General features: G+C 39.5%; 1 protein-coding gene across 1 annotated transcript in view; it reads right to left on the reverse strand.

The window, feature by feature from the left end:
- Nucleotides 1-18,868, reverse strand: part of EHBP1L1 (EH domain binding protein 1 like 1) — a 539,613-nt gene that overhangs the window by 127,677 nt on the left and 393,068 nt on the right. Inside the window, 1 exon segment of the mRNA XM_082271174.1 lies at nt 6,634-10,567. Within this exon segment, the coding sequence (XP_082127300.1) occupies nt 6,634-10,567 (3,934 nt within the window).

Genomic DNA, 18,868 nt, shown 5'->3' on the forward strand with positions numbered 1-18,868 from the left:
AGGTCAACACAGAGGACAAGGGGGCACTCTTTACGTCTAGAGGAAAACAGATTTTTTTCTCCAAATACGGAAAGGTTCCTTCACCGTAAGAGCTGTGAAAATGTGGAAAAGACTCCCTCCAGAGGTGGTTCTGGCCAGCTCACTAGATTGCTTTAAAAAAGGCCTGGATTCTTTCCTAGGTGTACATAATATAAATGGGTACTAAAAATTTTTTAGGTAAAGTTGATCCAGGGAATATCCGATTGCCTCTCGGGGATCGGGAAGGAATTTTTTCCCCTGCTGTAGCAAATTGGATCATGCTTTGCTGGGGTTTTTTCACCTTCCTCTGGATCAACTGCGGGTATAGGATTGTGTATATGGGATTGTATGGTTGGGTTTTCAATACTGTTTTTTTTTTTGTTGGTTGAACCAGATGGACTTGTGTCTTTTTTCAACCTGACTAACTATGTAACTGGGCACAATGCAGGTTTATCATTTGGACTGATAGTTTATGCACAAGAGCACTTTATTCACGAATAATATATATTGAATTTATGGTAATATGGTAGCGCTGTCTTCATCCTTAAGGAATCTATATTACTGGACAATTAGATTTTTGTTAATGGGAACTCCATTCTTTTGTTACTTTGGTATAATTTAAATAGTACAACATTTTAAATATAATAAAGAAGAATATAATTAACAAAAAGCATGAATTAGCAGGAAGTGGGTTATTGCGATCAGTGATTCCCAGGTCTTTAAATGTTAGGATTGCTTCTGACTAAAGAGAAGAAAGCTATTTTACTGCACATAGGTAACGAACACAATGCAGAAAAAGTATGCATAGCAGTGCATAAACTATACAGTAGGTTATAATGCTAAAACTGTAACAGTCAATTATGTGTGCTAAGCTAACATGTTGAGCTAAGTGCTTGAAGAAAGCACTTACAAAAGTTTACAAAAAATATTCATGCTCTCTTTCAGTTTAGTAAGTATAATTATAAGATCTTAGAGCGAAGCAGAAGAGAAGATTAATGTTATATTAAGGGGCAATAAATTGCAGAAATTACTGATAAAGAGCAAGAGACCATCACCAGTGTTTTATAACTCACCAATAAATGTTAGAAGGTGGGAGTATTTAAATTGTGATGACTCCTAGCAAGGAACAAGCAGCAGAGGACAGACCATCTAAAAAGCAGACACAGCATCAAAGGTTCCTCTGCATGGCTGAATTATGCAAAGTTATTGATTGGAGCATAGTGTAGTATCTTAATGAAAAGGAATGACACTCTGCAGTTGTAAAAGGGAAGTGGTTTAAGTCCTGTATAACAGATTTATAAAATTCTATTTTCTGTTACACTGTCTATAATAAACACCCAATATCAATGTGCAACTCAGTGAACAACAAATATATTAATTAAAAAATGTCAACGCAAAGTCCATTGAAATCTGTGGTGATCCTGTGCACATAGAATCTAAAAAGAATCATGACTCCGCTTCAGTGTTCCGTCACCAGAAAAAAGAAACACTCCATCAGCTTACCAGAAATAAAGACCTCTAAATGGGAGGTAAAGCAACGCTCAAGCAATCGCCAGATGCGCTGGAGGATATATGAGGAGCCCTCTAGTAATCTCACAATTTCAGCAAGGTCAACCAAATACAATAATAGGCATAGGGGAAAAAAGGAGCCACATTAGTTTAGAATATAAAAACAAAGTTCTTTAATTATTTTGTCAGGTACTCACAAAACACTGCAGCAACAATAGACGAATATACATAGACTCTACTCCACGAACATTTTGCGATGAAGCCAGCGTTAGCTCCACCCTACACAATACGTCATAAAAGACATCCTCTCCGGAAAAGTGACGACGTCTTTTCTCTTGTCACATTTTTGTTCACTAGGTTGCACATTTATTAGGTGTTCATTGAAGGCAGCACAACAGAAAATAAGATTTTATAGTTCACATATTCTCTAGTATTCAGATAAATGTGAGTGCTGCTGTTTTTTATATGTATTATTTTAATCATTTGTTGTCGCTTTTTGCTCTAAGCGTAGATTTTTTTAACTTTTAGTTTTGTATAGCAGATGTGACTTCAATTACTAAATTAAATGTTTAACCATGTCACTAAACAACATACCAACTGATCTTGAGGAAACTACACCTTGCATGAACATGGCTATATTTACAGCTGAATTCTAAAGATGTATGGGCTATATTCTATTTCTGCACAATACTGGAAGCACTTAATACTATGATTTGTACAAGAGCCAACAAAATGTAAGCCATGAAATCCAGACACTCTATAAAAGGCTATCTTTAACCTGTTAGGTACCATCATGCTACTTAAAGTTTAGCCCTGACTAATTGTCACATATTCTGTATTTCTAAAGTTTTATGTCTGCAGTGATAGTGGTCTAAGCTCAGGTCACATAAACAAAAAATGCCAAAGACCCCAAATATGGAGCATGCATGAAATTCAGTCTATTAAGTATCTGACGGTGCTGCTGCATTGGTTTTCTTTTTTTCAGACCAAGAACATTTTCAGCAAGTGCAGAAAATACCTGTTGATCTTGCCAGAAATATGGTGTCTTTGTTACTTTTTGGGAGCTGACCTGGAAGCATAAAACAATGTTATTTCATATGTGTAAACTACTATTCCTATAATTCTTCATATAACGGAGATGAAAAAAAGAAGACAGTTGAAGTTTAGTCTGGGTGGCAACCACGGCTACCTTTAAAGATACAGTGGAGGAGTTTTACCAGGATTACCAGGTGAAATTAAGCTTTAGCATCCAAGGACTGGTAAGCTACAATATATTATATTTTTTTTTGGGGGGGGGGCTTAAATATGCTTTAAATTATGTGAGGGCCTGAAACAGCTAAGCATACATATTAAATCTTGTCAAAGTACCTGCATACATACCTACAATATAACTTTTCATATACATAATACTGGAAGATTTATGCATGGGGGCTGATTTACTAAAATTGGAGAGTGCAAGATCTGTGCATGACAGCAAATCAGCTACTATCTTCAGCTTGTTCAATTAAGCTTGAATAAAATAAAAAAAACCTGGAAGCCAAATGGCTGCGTGTTTTTTTTTAATAGTTGTACCAGATTTTGCACTCTCCAGTCTTAGTAAATTAACCCTATGATGTTTTACGTGCATTTTAAGCATTCTCGCTTTATTAGCCGAATAACAGGATTTTTGTCTTACTATAAAAATCCTTTTACTGGAGTAAATTATGGGACACAGGATGCGTATATAGGTGCATTGGCTTATATTGTTGCCCTAATGAGATTTTACACTGGCAAAGCTGTAAGAACAGCCCAGTATAACCTCTCACTATCTAAGCATACCTCGGTTTTGTTAGCAAGCAATAGTAGAAGTTGATTATAAGAACAGGGACCTATGTCCATATACTCAGAGAAAATAATCTTTAAATTAGGATCAAAATCCTATTTTCGGAATTGTACATTACAGGACACAGGGTGAGTATTCAGGTACATTGGAATGCCTAAAAGTAGTCTAACTGAGAGGGGGAAACAGAGAAAATGAAAAGAAGGTCCAAAAAAAAAAAAAAAAAAAACCTAAAGGTTAACAGAGAGGGGCTCAACAAAACCTACATAGTCTCATGAAGAACCTTACTGCCAAATCTTGCACCAACAAAAGTGTGAACAGAAGACTAGGTGGCAGTCTTGCAAATCTCAGAAGGAGATTCCTTATGCTGAAAAGCCCATGAAGCACTAAGCAATCTATTGGAGTGTGCTTTGACCAGGAAAGGGGGAATCTTGTATTTGAGTTCTTAAGCTTGGATGATAAGCTAATAGTTATTTAAATGAGAATGGGCACCTTTAGGAACTGCAAACAGAGTTGGACTCTCGAAAGGGGGCCTTAGCTGAGAGTTAGGACTTGAACAGCCTGTATCAAATGCAGATAATAGAGTGAAATCCCCTAGGATGTTTAAAAGCAGGACAGATGAATGATAGAACAAAGTCCTGGTTTAAGGAAAAGGAAGAAACCACTTTGGGATGAAAAAAGGTCCTGGGCCTCAAAAAAAAACTGTAAAGCACAAGAAACGTTTTTTGTTTTAAAGGTTAGGCTGCCAATTCTGAAATTTGCTTTTCAAAGGTGATGGCAATGAGGAAGACAACCCTCTGAATAAGAACAGTCAGAGAAATATCTCCTAATAGTTTAAAAAGTCAGTCTTTAAAGAGCCAACAGAACTAGGTTGAGATCCCAAAAAGTAATTTGGTACCAACAGAAGGAAAAATGTGAGTGACCCCATGTATGAAGGGCTTCATTAGGGAGTGAGAAACTACCAGTCTCTGAAAAAAGAACTGCTAAGGGTGACATTTGACACTTGATAGTACTCATTGCCAAACCCTGATCCAAACAAAACTGAAGAATAGACGGAGTTCGTCTCATGGAAGACCTCCTGGGATTTAATTTTTTTTTTCTTGCACCAATAGAAATACATTTTATACGTGTGATAGTAGACTTCATGAGAAGTTGATTTTCTAGCTATTAGGGATGACCATTCCAATCTTCCCTGTCCCTCAAGACCAAGCCTTCAACAGCCAAGTCGTTGACAGCATCCAAAAAGCAGAGAGGTAAACTGGTACCTAGCACAGAAGATCTGAATGATCAAAGAGGGTCCACAGAGAGTCTACCAGGAGCCTGAGGAAGTCTGAGTACTACATCCTCCTTGGCATTTCAATGTGATGGGAATCACTGGAATGCTCTCATCTTGATCCTGGCAAGGAAAAAGTGTTCGAGATAAAAGATGTAGATCAGGTTGAACTGATCCTACAGAGTCACAAGAGCATCCACTGTGAAGGCTAGCTGATCCCTGGCTCAAGAAAAAAAAACCTGCTTAGTTTGTTGAGAAGAGGGGAGACAGGCTCAAAAAGGTAATGTTCACAAGGTATAAGCACCACGTCCCAAATGTATATGTTTGAAGGGAAACAGGGTGGGGCGCATAAAGCAGGGGACTTTATAGAGGGGTGCTGGTATACAACAGATAGATTCAGAAAGATAAATATAAAATTATCAAAAAGTTTTTATTAAGGACAAAAAATGAAAATATAAAATGTATACTGTATTCACAGGATACAAGACCAATACAGACATATTGCTTTTAAAAACAATTGCAGTTGTAGACCATGTTCTCATATATTGAATACAGATAGAGATGTCGGATCCTACACAGGGGTTAGTAGTAATCACTATATACCCTTTACCATCCAGAAGTCGTGTCTGTGCAGAAAGCGATGTTGCCCACAAATTATTAACCCGACATGTTTCATGGCAATAGCCGCTTCCTCTGGGGTATTTGGGGGGGTTTTCTATACAAAATTCAAATAAGAACACTAGAATAGAGAAAAAACAAATATGTAGTCATATATAAACCATCAGTCTACAAAGGTAACATAGTGTTTATGTATCTCAAAGATTAATTTGCCGAGAAACATGTCGGGCTATAGTTTTGGGCATCATCGTTCTTCATGCTTGTACTAACCAGGACATCATATTTCTGGTTGGTTAAAGGGTCTGTAGTAACATCTATTAGCCCCTGTGTAAGACATGATATGTATTGTTCAATTTACAGGCTACTATGTTTTGGCTTGTATCTACATGTTCTTAATTGATTACTGTGATACTGTTTCATCTTGTTTGGTAATACAGTATACTTTTATATTTATGTTTTTTCAAAAAAAGTATTTGATTTTATACATATTCTCCAATCATATTGGTCTAATGATGGCACCCCTCTAGAAAGTCCCCCTCTATATGCCCCCCTTCTCCTTTCTCCTTTCCATTTTAAACATTTGTTGTTGTGCTCCGATGGAGCGTCTATGACACAATTTAATGTATTGTAGGTGAGAGCATAGCTCCCAAAAGGGGAAAGGGAACACACCCCTAGGGGTGCCGACTCCTACAAAGGCAGGGAGCAAGCCCTATTACTGCAACCAAAGGTGGCCTGGATTGGCTAAAGTAGCCTGTGTATGGCATTAAGTGCATACCAAACTGACTTCGCCCCCCTGGCAGGCATGCCCTCCAAGGGATCATCAGGGACAGAACTCTGCCAGTGGGTGCAGCAAGATCCTGAATCTGTAAAACGCTCTGCATCTAACATAATGCATTGCACCATAGATACCTAGGCAAGCACCCAACATAGAGTCCAGTGCTCACAGGCACATTACAGTCCGATCCAGTGTCTTTCTCACAGCAGGGTCCAGGTACAATGTTGAAGACTATGCCGAGTGCCTGCTGATCTGGAATCTGAAAATTGACCAACAGTGGCTCTGCAATGCTGAAGAATCTTGCTAGTAGAAAAAAATATAATGATAAAAAGTATAAGTAGCTAGGAGGAGAGAAGATGTCTGTCTGCAATATACGTAACCCTACGTACCTGAATACTCATCCTGTGTCCCATAATGTAGCGTTCTACTAAGATCTTCTTTTAATGAGTTCAACTGCAGAGTATCATCCCAGTAAATGTCTCTCACATACTGTCTATAATACAATATTTATCTTCAGCGATGCAGAATTCCTTTCTTTCCTCCCCATGCGGGGGATTACTATATTAACCACATCCCATGCAGAGTGTCTCTTCCTCATCTGGGTCATAGACTATCACATACCTCCCCCACATGCCCTGAGTACTCGTTCAGTCTCTTCTTTTCTGCGCGTCTCTGTTGTCCAGGGATTGATGTAGGGGAAATTGAAAATTTGCATTCTGACAAGATATCGGTTGTGGTTTTCTCAGCTTCAGAGGTTAAGTTACTCAAAGAATATGTGGGAAAAGTCTCAACAACAGGACATACAGTAGCTTCAGTGTCTTGGTTTATTGGTTCTCTGCAACCTGAGGAAAGCAATGTCTCTGGCTGTGACACTACTGGTAACATATTGTTAGTTTGGTATACCTGCTCTGCTTGTTCCTTTGCTATATTCCTTAAACTTGTCTCTTGTTGTTCTACACTTTTTACTAGTGTCTGTTGTGGTTCATTGCCTTGCAAAAAATACTCAGACACTGACAGAATATCCAGGTCTCCTTTTTCAATAACATCTGTGTTACCTTTTTGCTTAATCTCTAGTACTTCTTGCTTTCCAGTTTTTGCCAGCGCCTCCTGTTTTTTCTCTATCCCTTGCACAGCCTCCTCAAAATTCTGCTTTATTTCAACTGGCCCAAGTGATAATTCATTGTTAGAAATATTAACATTCAATCTATTATCTATTTGCACTACATTTTCCATAGTGTCCTGCATTCTAATCTGTAAAATAGTTTGTTGAGGGTTTATTTTCTCCTTTACCAGGTGTGATGTTGGTTTTTCATCTTTATTTTCTGCTTGCTTTCTTTTTTCTCTACTGATTACAATTTCTTTCAAATATATGTCATCCTGTACTTCTTGCTCTTCCATTACTACTATAGTAGATATGCCTACTCTCTCTTCTGTCAGGACTTTTGTTTCTTCTACATTTATGTTCTCCTGTGTTCCCTTTTTACTTGATATGTGTTGAACACCGTCTTTGAGAACTATATCCTCTTGGACTGACTCTTTAATGTTGGTTTTAGTCCCTAGTATAGAATATGCCTCTTTCAGATTTGTCTGCTCATTGACTTTGGTTACTACATCCTCAACAAGTACTAATTCAGCCACTTTCTCTTCCATTACTACTGATGGATCAACTCTTTCCTCTTTTGCTTTATGGTCCTCATATATATCATATTTATCATCTGTGTTTTTATCTACTTTCTCCTCTACCTCTGGTGTGTTAACATTCGCTGTTCTGTTAAAGTTATCTGTTCTCACAAGGTCTTTCTTAGTTATCCCATCTGAATTTTCTTTATGTGCATCTTTTATATCTACTAAAGGACTAGCTTCAGCTGTTTTTTCAACCAGACACATCTCTGCCAAAGAAACTAGATTTGGTACATCTACAATTTTAGATGCTTGCTCATCCCATCTTCTATCTGTCCAAATAATATTTTTTTTCATACTATTTTCTGACTGTTCAGCAATAGCTTCTTCATGGCTATGTACGTGTCCTGAATTGTGTATCTGTTCTTCTTCAAGTAATCTGTTTTCCCCCCAAAGACATATATTTTCTTGATCTTCTGCTTTTCCAGTTATAGTTCCTTCTTCATCCACTTTCTTGTTAATCCAGAAAGAATCAAGCTTATCTTGATCCACTACTTCTTTAGATCTATCACGTTGTTTACATGATTTGTGTTTAGTCTGAAGAGATGTTTCTTCTTTTCCACCCGTCTGATTTGCAATTTGGGCACTTTTTTCATCATGTCTCTGAACAGAACTAAAATGGGACTCTCCCACCACATCATGTTCTACTATGTCTTCAACCTGTGAATTTTCTTCTTGTAGCATTTTATTTTCCAAAAAACATTTTTCTGCCAAATTATGATTTTTTTTAACACATGAGTCTATGTTAACCAACTTTTCGCTTGGTGATAGAAAAGTATCTTTAACACCATCCTGATATAAAGCCTTTTCAAGTTTAGATCTTTCATCCTGATATATACTGTTCCTCAGAATAATATACTCGGTTGGTAGATGTTCTTCTAACTCATGTGCTGGATTCACCTTACAAAATATTCCTTCTTCCCTTCTGTGTTCACTAAATTTTTCGTTTTGCACATTAGCCACTTCAGTTGATTCCTTTTGCTCCAGCTCCTTATCCATAACTAATGCATCTTTCCCTATATCTCTGTCTTGAGTGTCAGTGACAATACTTTCTAGCTTTTCTAACCCATGAATTCCATTTTCTGTTACAACTATGGAGTGTATCTCATTTGTATGGTTTATATATTCTTTTATACCCTCTGTTTCAAGCATACTTTTTTCGTCAGCTTTAATTCCTTCCTTCGGTTTTATATTAATTATACCTTCATGTACAGTTTCTAACATATATTTAGAATCACTGCCTCTGTCATGCCCTCTTTTATCTGTGGTCAGTGATGATCCTTGCAGACTTTTATCTACAACCGATACAAAACACAAACTTTCATGTCCTGATGTTGTAATCTCTCCTGTCTTTTCAGGTTCACTCACTTTATTTTCACTTCTGTCTGTACTCTGATGGATTTTGTTTTCTCCCTGAATAGTATCTTCAGCCTTGATTCTTGGAGTTTCATTTTTCTCTTTAGTCATTTCATGGGCTGATATTTCCACTGATAACCCTTCAGCTCTATTGCTCTCTTCGGTCGTTGGATACTGTTCTTTTTCTTCCTCTTTTTCTTTAAATTGGATCTCTTTTGAGTCATCAATTTTTTGGATTATCTGATGCTCAGCCCAGTCTTCTCCAACCTCTCCTGTATCTGTCTTATACTGCTCTTGTCTGTATTGTCTATCTATATTGACTATTCCTCCTGACCTATATTCTAATTGATTGTGTGCAATATTGGTGCCTGCCTCTTCCTCTATGTTAAGAAGTGTTGTGTCTTTTAGACTGACATTTGTATCAAGCAGTGTGTGTTGTAGCGTTACTTGTTGAGCATTACACAAGTTGAGATTGCTTTCTTCTTTTACCCCTTCTGGTTCACTACCACTGATATGAATTTTGTGTGCAGGTTCCTGTGTTTCCTGTTCCAATTGTGTAGTCTCTCCAACTAAACATGTTTTTTGTGTCCCTTGTAAAATGCTTTCTGGCATGAAGTTAACTCCACTATCTTTCACTAATGTTTTTTCAACAATATGTTTTACTTTAGGTGCTCTGCTTTCATCATTATCTGTTTTTGCTACACTTTGTTCTGCATTTAGTGCAAGCTCTTGTAGTATTTCTGGCTCAAACAGTGATGATTCTATACGTCCATGTGGCTGAACATCAGTTTTGTTACCAGCCTGTTCAGTTTTTGTAGAGAGTTTACCTTCTAGATTTCTAGATTGCGGTGCTGCAGCTTTCTGTACTCCCTTTTGTGTAATGTGATCTATTCCATAGATTCCATTTGTATCATCAAAGTTGCTTGCCTTGGGTGACTTTTGTGTCTCGCTTAATATTTTCACACCATCAGCTGACTTGCAAGCTGTCTCTTGCACATCTTTAGAGTCTAGCTCCTTTTGAACTGACCTGAATGTAATCTCAGGCATCTGAAACATTTCAGCTAAGTTCTCATTACCCCTGGGTAATGCCTCTTGATTTATGTCATGATATGTTGCATCTCTACTGAAAGATGCATTTTGTGCAATCTTTCCTTTCAGTACCAACTCAGAGACTGCAGCTGCTTCTTTTCTATTTGCTTGATGTGTGTGCTGTGTTACCTGCACTGTCTTACCTCTACTTGGAATAACTGGTGCTTGAGTTTCCTTAAGAAATGTTTCATCGCTTGCCAATATATTACTTTGTACTATACTCCTATCCTGACTATTTTTTCTTACTGCAACTTCAGGAATATCAACTATTTCTGGCTGTATATCTTGTAGGCATCCTGCTTTCTGAAATTCCTCCCTGTTTTCCCTAAACCCATCCCTAGGGACTGACTCATGTTGTTTTGTGGCCCTCTCATTGAGTAGTTTCATATGCTCAGGGCTGAACTCCTGGGTCTTCCATACCTCGTTATACCTAGGAAGCAAAATAAAAAAGAAGGTAACACATTTATAACACTTCTCTGTAGCACTAAGTAACTATGTAATACAAATAACTCTCATAAACAAAAATGAATTATCTCAGCAACAAATATGTGAAAATCTGACATCAGAATTTCCCTTTTTCTGGTATAGGAGAGAATAGTCAGCAAGACAATGATAAGGGGTGGCTTTGCTCAATACAGAGAGTTCCTTTTTTTATTAATGTTCATACATAATGTTCATTATGTTTTGCATGTTTTATATATATATATATATATATATATATATATATATATATATATATATATAGTTAGTCAGGTTGAAAAAAGACATAAGTCCATCCGGTTCAAACATAAAAAAAAAAAACAGTATTGAAAACCGTACCATACAATCCCATGTACACAATCCTATACCTGCTGTTGATCCAGAGGAAGGTGAAAATAAACCCCAGCAAAGCATGATCCAATTTGCTACAGCAGGGGAAAAAAATTCCTTCCTGATCCCCCGAGAGGCAATTGGATATTCCCTGGATCAACTTTACCTAAAAAAAATGTTAGTACCCATTTATATTATGTACACCTAGGAAATATTCCAGGCCTTTTTTAAAGCAACATAGCGAGCTAGCCAGAACCACCTCTGGAGGGAGTCTATTCCACATTTTCACAGCTCTTATGGTGAAGAAACCTTTCCATATTTGGAGACTAAATCTGTTTTCCTCTAGACGTAAAGAGTGCCCCCTTGTCCTCTGTGTTGACCTTAAAGTGAACAACTCAAACCCAAGTTCACTATATGGACCCCTTATGTATTTATACATGTTGATCATATCCCCCCCCCCCCCCTTAATCTCCTCTTCTCAAGAGAGAATAAATTCAGTTCCTCTAATATTTTCTCATAGCTGAGGTCCTCCATGCCTCTTATCAGTTTGGTTGCCGTATTTGGAGAAAAAAATCTGTTTTCCTCTAGACGTAAAGAGTGCCCCCTTGTCCTCTGTGTTGACCTTAAAGTGAACAACTCAACACCAAGTTCACTATATGGACCCCTTATGTATTTATACATGTTGATCATATTCCCCCTTAATCTCCTCTTCTCAAGAGAGAATAAATTCAGTTCCTCTAATATTTTCTCATAGCTGAGGTCCTCCATGCCTCTTATCAGTTTGGTTGCCCTTCTCTGCACTTTCTCCAGTTCCCCAATATCCTTTTTAAGAACTGGTGCCCAAAAGTGAACTGCATATTCCAGATGAGGTCATACTAATGATTTGTACAGGGGCAAAATTATATCTCTCTCTGTGGAGTCCATGCCTCTGTTTTAGGACTAGTTGTTTTTTTTTTTTTTATTATTATTATAAAATTAACTTAATATTACTAATCATTCTACATTTTATTTGATCTGTAAGAAGCAATAAAGTGAAACTGCACCCGGGGGGGGGGGGGGGGGGGTAGTGAGTACCTGGGTTTGACAGGTATCTGCTCCCATATGTACCTGGATCACACCAGAAGGCTGCAGGACTCTTCATGGGGTGCAGCGCAAGCACAGTGGGGAGTTGACTGTGAAGCTGTACAGCTGGCTTAACAAAGTTAGCATGATGGCACTGGATAGGCAAGTGTCCTTTTTACTTTTTTTTTTTGTTCAGCATACAAGCTGGCTGTCAAAATTATTATTATTGTTATTATATAGTATTTATATAGCGCCGACAGTTTACGCAGCGCTTTACAACTTGAGGGTAGACAGTACAAATACAATACACTTTAATACAGTAGGGATCAGAGGATTATGAAAATACCCAGACAACAGCTGCATCTGACTGGATGCAGCCACTTTTCGGCTGACAATTTAATGGCAGGCTCCTATGACAAGAGTTGATGAAATGAGATGGCAGGGCCACCCACTCAGCAAATGAATAAAATTTGCACAGTGTATTAGCAACTTTGACAATCTGTGTAATGAACATTTAGCAACCCAGCCAATTAACAGGAGTCTGGGCCTTGTGATGTGAATTAGGTTTTTTTTTTTACATATTTTTTACCAGCCTGTATGACATGGTCATCTTGTTTAGGCCTTAGGAGTATGTTGTAAAGCTGTCTGTTTCCTCTGGAGTTAGGCTCCATTCACATCTGAGCATATCGTTTTCAGGCGTTTTTTTGGGCTTTTTCCAGGCATTTTTTGGGGTTTTTTTTAGATTTTTTTGCAAGTGCTTGGAGGCAGGCATTGACATTTAACAAAAACGCTCGTAATCTGCCATAATCTGCCATAAAAGAAGCTCATGTACTTTTTTGAGCTTCAGGCATTTTGTTTCAGGTGACAAAACACTCAGATGTGCACAGGGGCCATTGAAATGAATGGGATTTTACTTGTTGGGTGTTTTGAGACTTCAGAGATAAGCGTATTATTACGAGCTGAAATAGGCTCAGGTGTGAACATGGCCTACATCCACAAGGACCTGTATGCAGCAAAACTCTCTTCTAGGAGACTTTTAAAGACGTTGCTGGAAGTAAAGCAATCAGCCTTGAGCAAGCAACTGTAGCTATACCAAATGAGAGAGGTGGTAAGCTGAGTGAGAATTTAAGAAAACCTCAGCTCATCTGCCTTTAAAGCTTATGATCAAGTCAACACTAGAACTTTATGTCTAAGCAGCCAAAGCCCTGAGTGTTATCCAGCCAGCATAGCCTGTATATACAGGGAGATTAGAAAAATGTACAGAATATTGGCGTTTGTATTTTGGCAGCATGTTTTAGATATCATATACTAATGCTTCCATTATCCACATAAAATATAAATATATTGAATAATAAACAATGTTCACACTAGCAGCGCTTTCAATGGGACAGTATTCCTCCTCTGTCTTTCAAATCCTTTATCAGTTCAGCAACATACTTTAAATACTTTTCCCAGTTGGTGACTGCCCGCCCCAGCTGCGCAAAGTCATGTAGATCTACGTGATGCACAATCACGGGTCTAGGGCGTGATCCCAATCTGCTCTGATTCGGCTCAGAACCGATTAGTCACTAGATGCAGACCAATGATTTTTGGCCTGGATCTGGTGATTAGTTCTGGCCAATGGCATCATGTCCTCTGCCTGTGTAATGTAAACACAGGCAGGGGAAGTGATGTAATCTTCTCTCCTAGAAGCCCTTTCGGTTCCAGGAGAAGAAGAAGCAGCATGTAAAAGTGAGTACACTACACGATTATTACACTAACACTACCACACATAGGCACACTTTAACCCCTTGATTACCCCTGATCACCCCCCCCCTAGTTAACCCCTCACAGTGTACACTGTCTACAGTGTATACAGATTATTACTGATCACTGTATTAGTGTCACTTGTGAGCCTAATTTGCGCTTGCGCTAGGCCCAAATAGGTTTAGGGCACCCACCATCTATCCCTTAATAAAGGTTTAACCCCTTGATCTCCCCCAGTTAACCCCTTCACTCCCTATCACACTGTACGCTATATACAGTATATAGCGAATTACTGATCACTGTAGTTGTGTTACTTGTGACCCTAATTTGCGCTTGCGCTAGGCCCAGATAGGTTTAGGGCACCCGCCATCTATCCCCTAAAAATAGGTTTAATCCCTTGATGTCCCCCAGTTAACCCATTCACTCCCTATCGCACTGTATACTATGTACAGTATATAGTTAATTACTGATCACTGTATTAGTGTCACAGATAGGTTTAGGGCACCCGCCATACATCCCCTATAAAGGTTTAACCCCTTGATTACCCCCAGTTAACCCCTTCACTGCCCTGTCACAGTGTACACTATATACAGTGATTACTGATCACTGTATTAGTGTCACGGGTGACGCTAGTTAGGGTTGTTAGCGTCAGTGTCAGTTTTATTATAGTGTCAGGGTTCCACCACATTTTATAATAAAGTTTTAACCCTCTGATCGCCCCCCCCCCCCAGTTAAGTTATTTAGCGTCAATTAGGGTCAATCACAGATTGCCAGTAACACTAACACACACACACTATACACCTCCATTACTAGTATAGTGTTTGAACAGATCAATATCTTTGATCTGATCAGAACTATAATAGCATCCCCATAGTTTAGTGTTCCCAAAACACAGTGTTAGCATGATCAGCACTAACTCCTGCCAGCACCTGCGTTTAGCCCCTCCGCCCAGCCTACCCCACCCAAGCAAGTGCAGTAATCAATAGATTACTGTCACTTCCAAAACACAACACACAAAACCGCAGTGTAAGCAGAGTCAGTCCTGATCTCTGCTAGCACTAGCAGTTTTTTTTTGTAGCGGTTCAAACAGTCCTCAAAAACCAGGTGCTTTTTTTTACCTGTGAGTCGTACTAGGAACCTGTACATTTATTGGCCAAAATGTCCAAACAGAGGTACACTAGTGAAGAGGCCTACAGGATACTGAGTATGACTGATGAGAGCGATGGGGAAGCCTCACGGTCAGAATCAGGCTCAATATTTGAACCTGTAGACAGCAGCGGCACCCTGACAGATAGCTCTAACGATGGAGTAGAGGTCCCTGCTAAGGTCAGGCTTACCCCACCCCAATCTTCTGTTGCTGAGGTGCAACAACCGCATTGTTCTCATATGCAGCAGAGAGCCAGTACTACTGCCGCTCAACCTTCTGGTGAACTGGCAAGCACCAGCGGCCTAGTACACCCTGGTCCTAGACATACCAGCACTGCAGAGTAAGACTTGGTGACATGGCGAGTCCCATAAATGCAGTTCAAGCTGGTGTGGTGGCTAGCACAAGTAGTGTCCTGCAGCCACCAATAATTCAAAGACAGACATGTAGAGCCCATAGTATCCTTCCTGATGCGCTTGCAAATCCTAATTGGCAGCCCACAAATTCTGCAGCGCCCATACTTACCCCATTCACTGGCCAACCCGGAATTCAAGTGGAAACAGCTGATTTTAATTCCCTTAATTTTTTTTTGCTGTTTTTCACAGAAGATTTGTACAGATCTATTGTGGATCAAAGCAATTTGTATGCTAACCAATTCATGGCCTCCAATCCAAATTCAAACCTTGCCAGACAATTTGGCAGGAAACCTATAACGGTTTCCGAATTTAAGAGGTTTCTAAGACCTTTTCTATCCCTCAACATGGGCATTACTAAAAAGAGTGAGTTGCGGTCATATTGGTCCACTGACCCAATTCATCATATGCCCGTGTTCTCTGCTGCTACGTCCAGGGCTCGATACGAGCAAATATTGCAGTTCATGCATTTCAATGAGAATGATCTTCCTCGGGGTGACCCTAGATATGACCGGCTCCACAAAATTTGGTCCCTCGTAACCATTTCAATCGAAGATTTGCAGCCTTGTTTATCCTCCAACAAGATGTCTGCGTTGACGAGCTTTCACGCAGTTTATCCCCAGCAAGCCTGCCAGATACAGGGTCAAGATGTATAAGCTCTGTGACAGGGCCACCAGCTATACATGTAGTTTCTGGGTTTACGAGGTAAAGGACAGCAATGTGGAGCCCCACTACTGCCCAGACTACATAGGGAGCAGCGGCAAGATTGTTTGGGACTTGGTGTCAGCCTTATTCAGAAAGGGGTACCACTTGTATGTGGACAATTTTTATTCCAGCGTGCCACTTTTTAGACACCTCTTTCAATTAGGAATAGGCACATGTGGCACTGTGCGATCTAATTGCCGGGGCTTCCCCCAATGGCTTGTAAATGCCCCACTTAGTCAGGGGGAAAGAGCCTGCTTGAGGTGCAATAAATTGCTCGCAGTGAAGTGGAGGGACAAACGAACATTTTAGTTCCATCCTCCATTCACCCAAACCCAACAGTCGTCACTTGTGTTGTTGAAAAGCCCCTCTGTGTCTATTACTATAACCGTAAAATGGGAGGGTTGGACTTCAACGACCAGGTGATGGGACAGTCCTTAATTGCCCATAAGGCCATACGCTGATACAAAAATGTGTCTGTGTACTTATTTCAATTGGCTCTTTTCAATGCTTATGTGTTATACAAAGGGTCTTTACAGACCCTCGCTCACATTCCTCCTCAGCCTCCTCTAGCCCTGCTAAGCATAGGCCAAAACTCCATCATGACGAGACCGGCACAGCAGGGGCTAGCACTTCTATCTCTTCAGATATCACCAGAAATCTCCAGGATTCCATCATGGAGTTTCCAACTACAAACCAACTGGTACTAGATACCACTCTTAAGGACATGTTGGTATCCTTACGCACCACCATTCATGCAGATATTATGTCTCTTGCACAGCAGTTTAAATCAGATATTTCTGAAGTTACACAAAGAGTGACCCACTTGGAGGACAAGATGGGTGAATTTGCCACAACTTTCAATGACATGGTGGACTCTCACAAAGCTAGAGACAACGAAATGCAATGGGTGAAATCGAAATTAGCGGACCTGGAGGATTGCTCTAGGCGAAATAATGTGAGGGTACCGGGGATTCCTGAAACTATGCGTAAACAGGACTTAAAACCATACCTTGTCAACATCATAAAGGAAGCTGTTACTGACGCCCCCTTAGAGGAATTGGTCGTTGACCGCCTTCATAGGTTACCCAAGCCTTCTCACATCCCTGACAATGTACCTAGGGACACTATAGCTCGGATTCATTTTTTCCACATAAAAGAAGGCCTACTGGTGGCGGCAAGAAACAAGGATACATTTCCAGACAGTATGCTGGACTTGTCCTTCTAAGCGGACTTGTACTATGCAGCGTAGGAGACAAATGGCATCTTTAACCAAACCATTATACAATCACCGGATCCCATACAAATGGATCTACCCAGCCAAATTACTGATTACCAAAGGCGATTCTACCTACATGATTACAACTTTGAAGGAAGGGATACGACTTTTACATGACTGGAAGATCCTGGAACCAGACAGAGGAAATCGTCCGCCATCCGCTGGCTCCCCCTCCCCTTCTGACACTACCTGAATATTTTTGATGCAGCCCTTGCCTACAATAACTTTCATACTCCACCCATTCTGGTGGACTCCTGTTCATATGCTCTTTATACTTTACATTTTTCTTACCCCCTTTAGTTGAGCAGACGCAGTTCCGTACAGATTCATTAGAATCGCTTGTTCTTTTAGTGATTCCCTCAGGAATCTCACTTCTCCGAAGTTTTCTATACATTGCTATACAATTGCTAATATTTAGCTTTTTGTGTTGTTCTATGTGTTATTTTCTCTGTTGCTCTTGTATTTCTTTTGTTTAGTGCACCAGTGTCTGCCTGCCACTCCTGCACCACCTTCAACAGCAAGAGCCAAGTAGATTATGGTGGGAAACACCATGTGAAAAATCTGTATATTTAAAGTTACACATAAAAGGAGAAAAAAGTAGTAAAATCCGAATCTTAAAAATTTTTTCCGAATCTTAAAAATAATCCAAGACCTAAAACAAATGAAGTGTCTGTCTTCCAGTAGGTCTAAAATTACAATTAACAATATAAGATCACCTTCTGATTCTCATGTAAAAACAGATAGGCAATAGCAACACACTGTTAAAATCGCATAATCAAACAATCGCTAAAAAAGCTACTTCCAGATAATCCAATTCCATAACAATCCTAAATCATATAAAGCCACAGATATAAGGAGATCAATCAGATATATAAGAAAAAAGCGGTAAATCCGACTCTAAGAATCCGAATCTTAAAAGTACTCAAGACCTAAAACAAATCCAGTGTCTGTCTTCCAATAGGTCTAAAATGACAGTTTGCAATATATAAAAGATAAAATAGGATATTAGGGGTGAATGCCAGATAACAGCATCAAGCTGTTAAAATCGCTAAAAAGCTACTTTAAGATAATCCATTTTCATAATAGTCCCGAATATATATGTAAACTAGTGTGACAATAAAAACTCTTCTAAATGAATATAAATAGTGCTCATCAATCAATGCATCATGATTAGAGTTGAGCGGACACCTGGATGTCCGTGTTCGGCGGGTTCGGCCGAACTTGAAGAAAAAGTCCGGGTCGGTGTCCCGGACTTTTTCCGAACTTTACCCGGACACCGAACCCCATTGAAGTCAATGGTGACCCGAACTTTCAGGCACTAAAATGGCTCTAAAACACCAATGGAAAGGGCTAGAGTGCTGCAAATGGCAGCAAAATGTAGTTAAGAGCACGGCAAGTGCTCTGCAAACAAATGTGGATAGGGAAATAACTTAAAACAACAAAAAAAAACCAGAAAAATAAAACAATTTTCTTCATCTGTGAAGGAGGAGGCCCATATGGAGTAGGAGGGAGGTTGAGGTGGCGGTGGATGTGGCGGTATAGGTGGAAGCGGCGGTGGAGGGGGACGAGGTAGCC

The sequence above is a fragment of the Pelophylax lessonae genome (genome assembly GCF_965119305.1).
Source record: "Pelophylax lessonae genome assembly, chromosome: 10".
In the NCBI taxonomy this organism is placed as follows: Eukaryota; Metazoa; Chordata; class Amphibia; order Anura; family Ranidae; genus Pelophylax; species Pelophylax lessonae.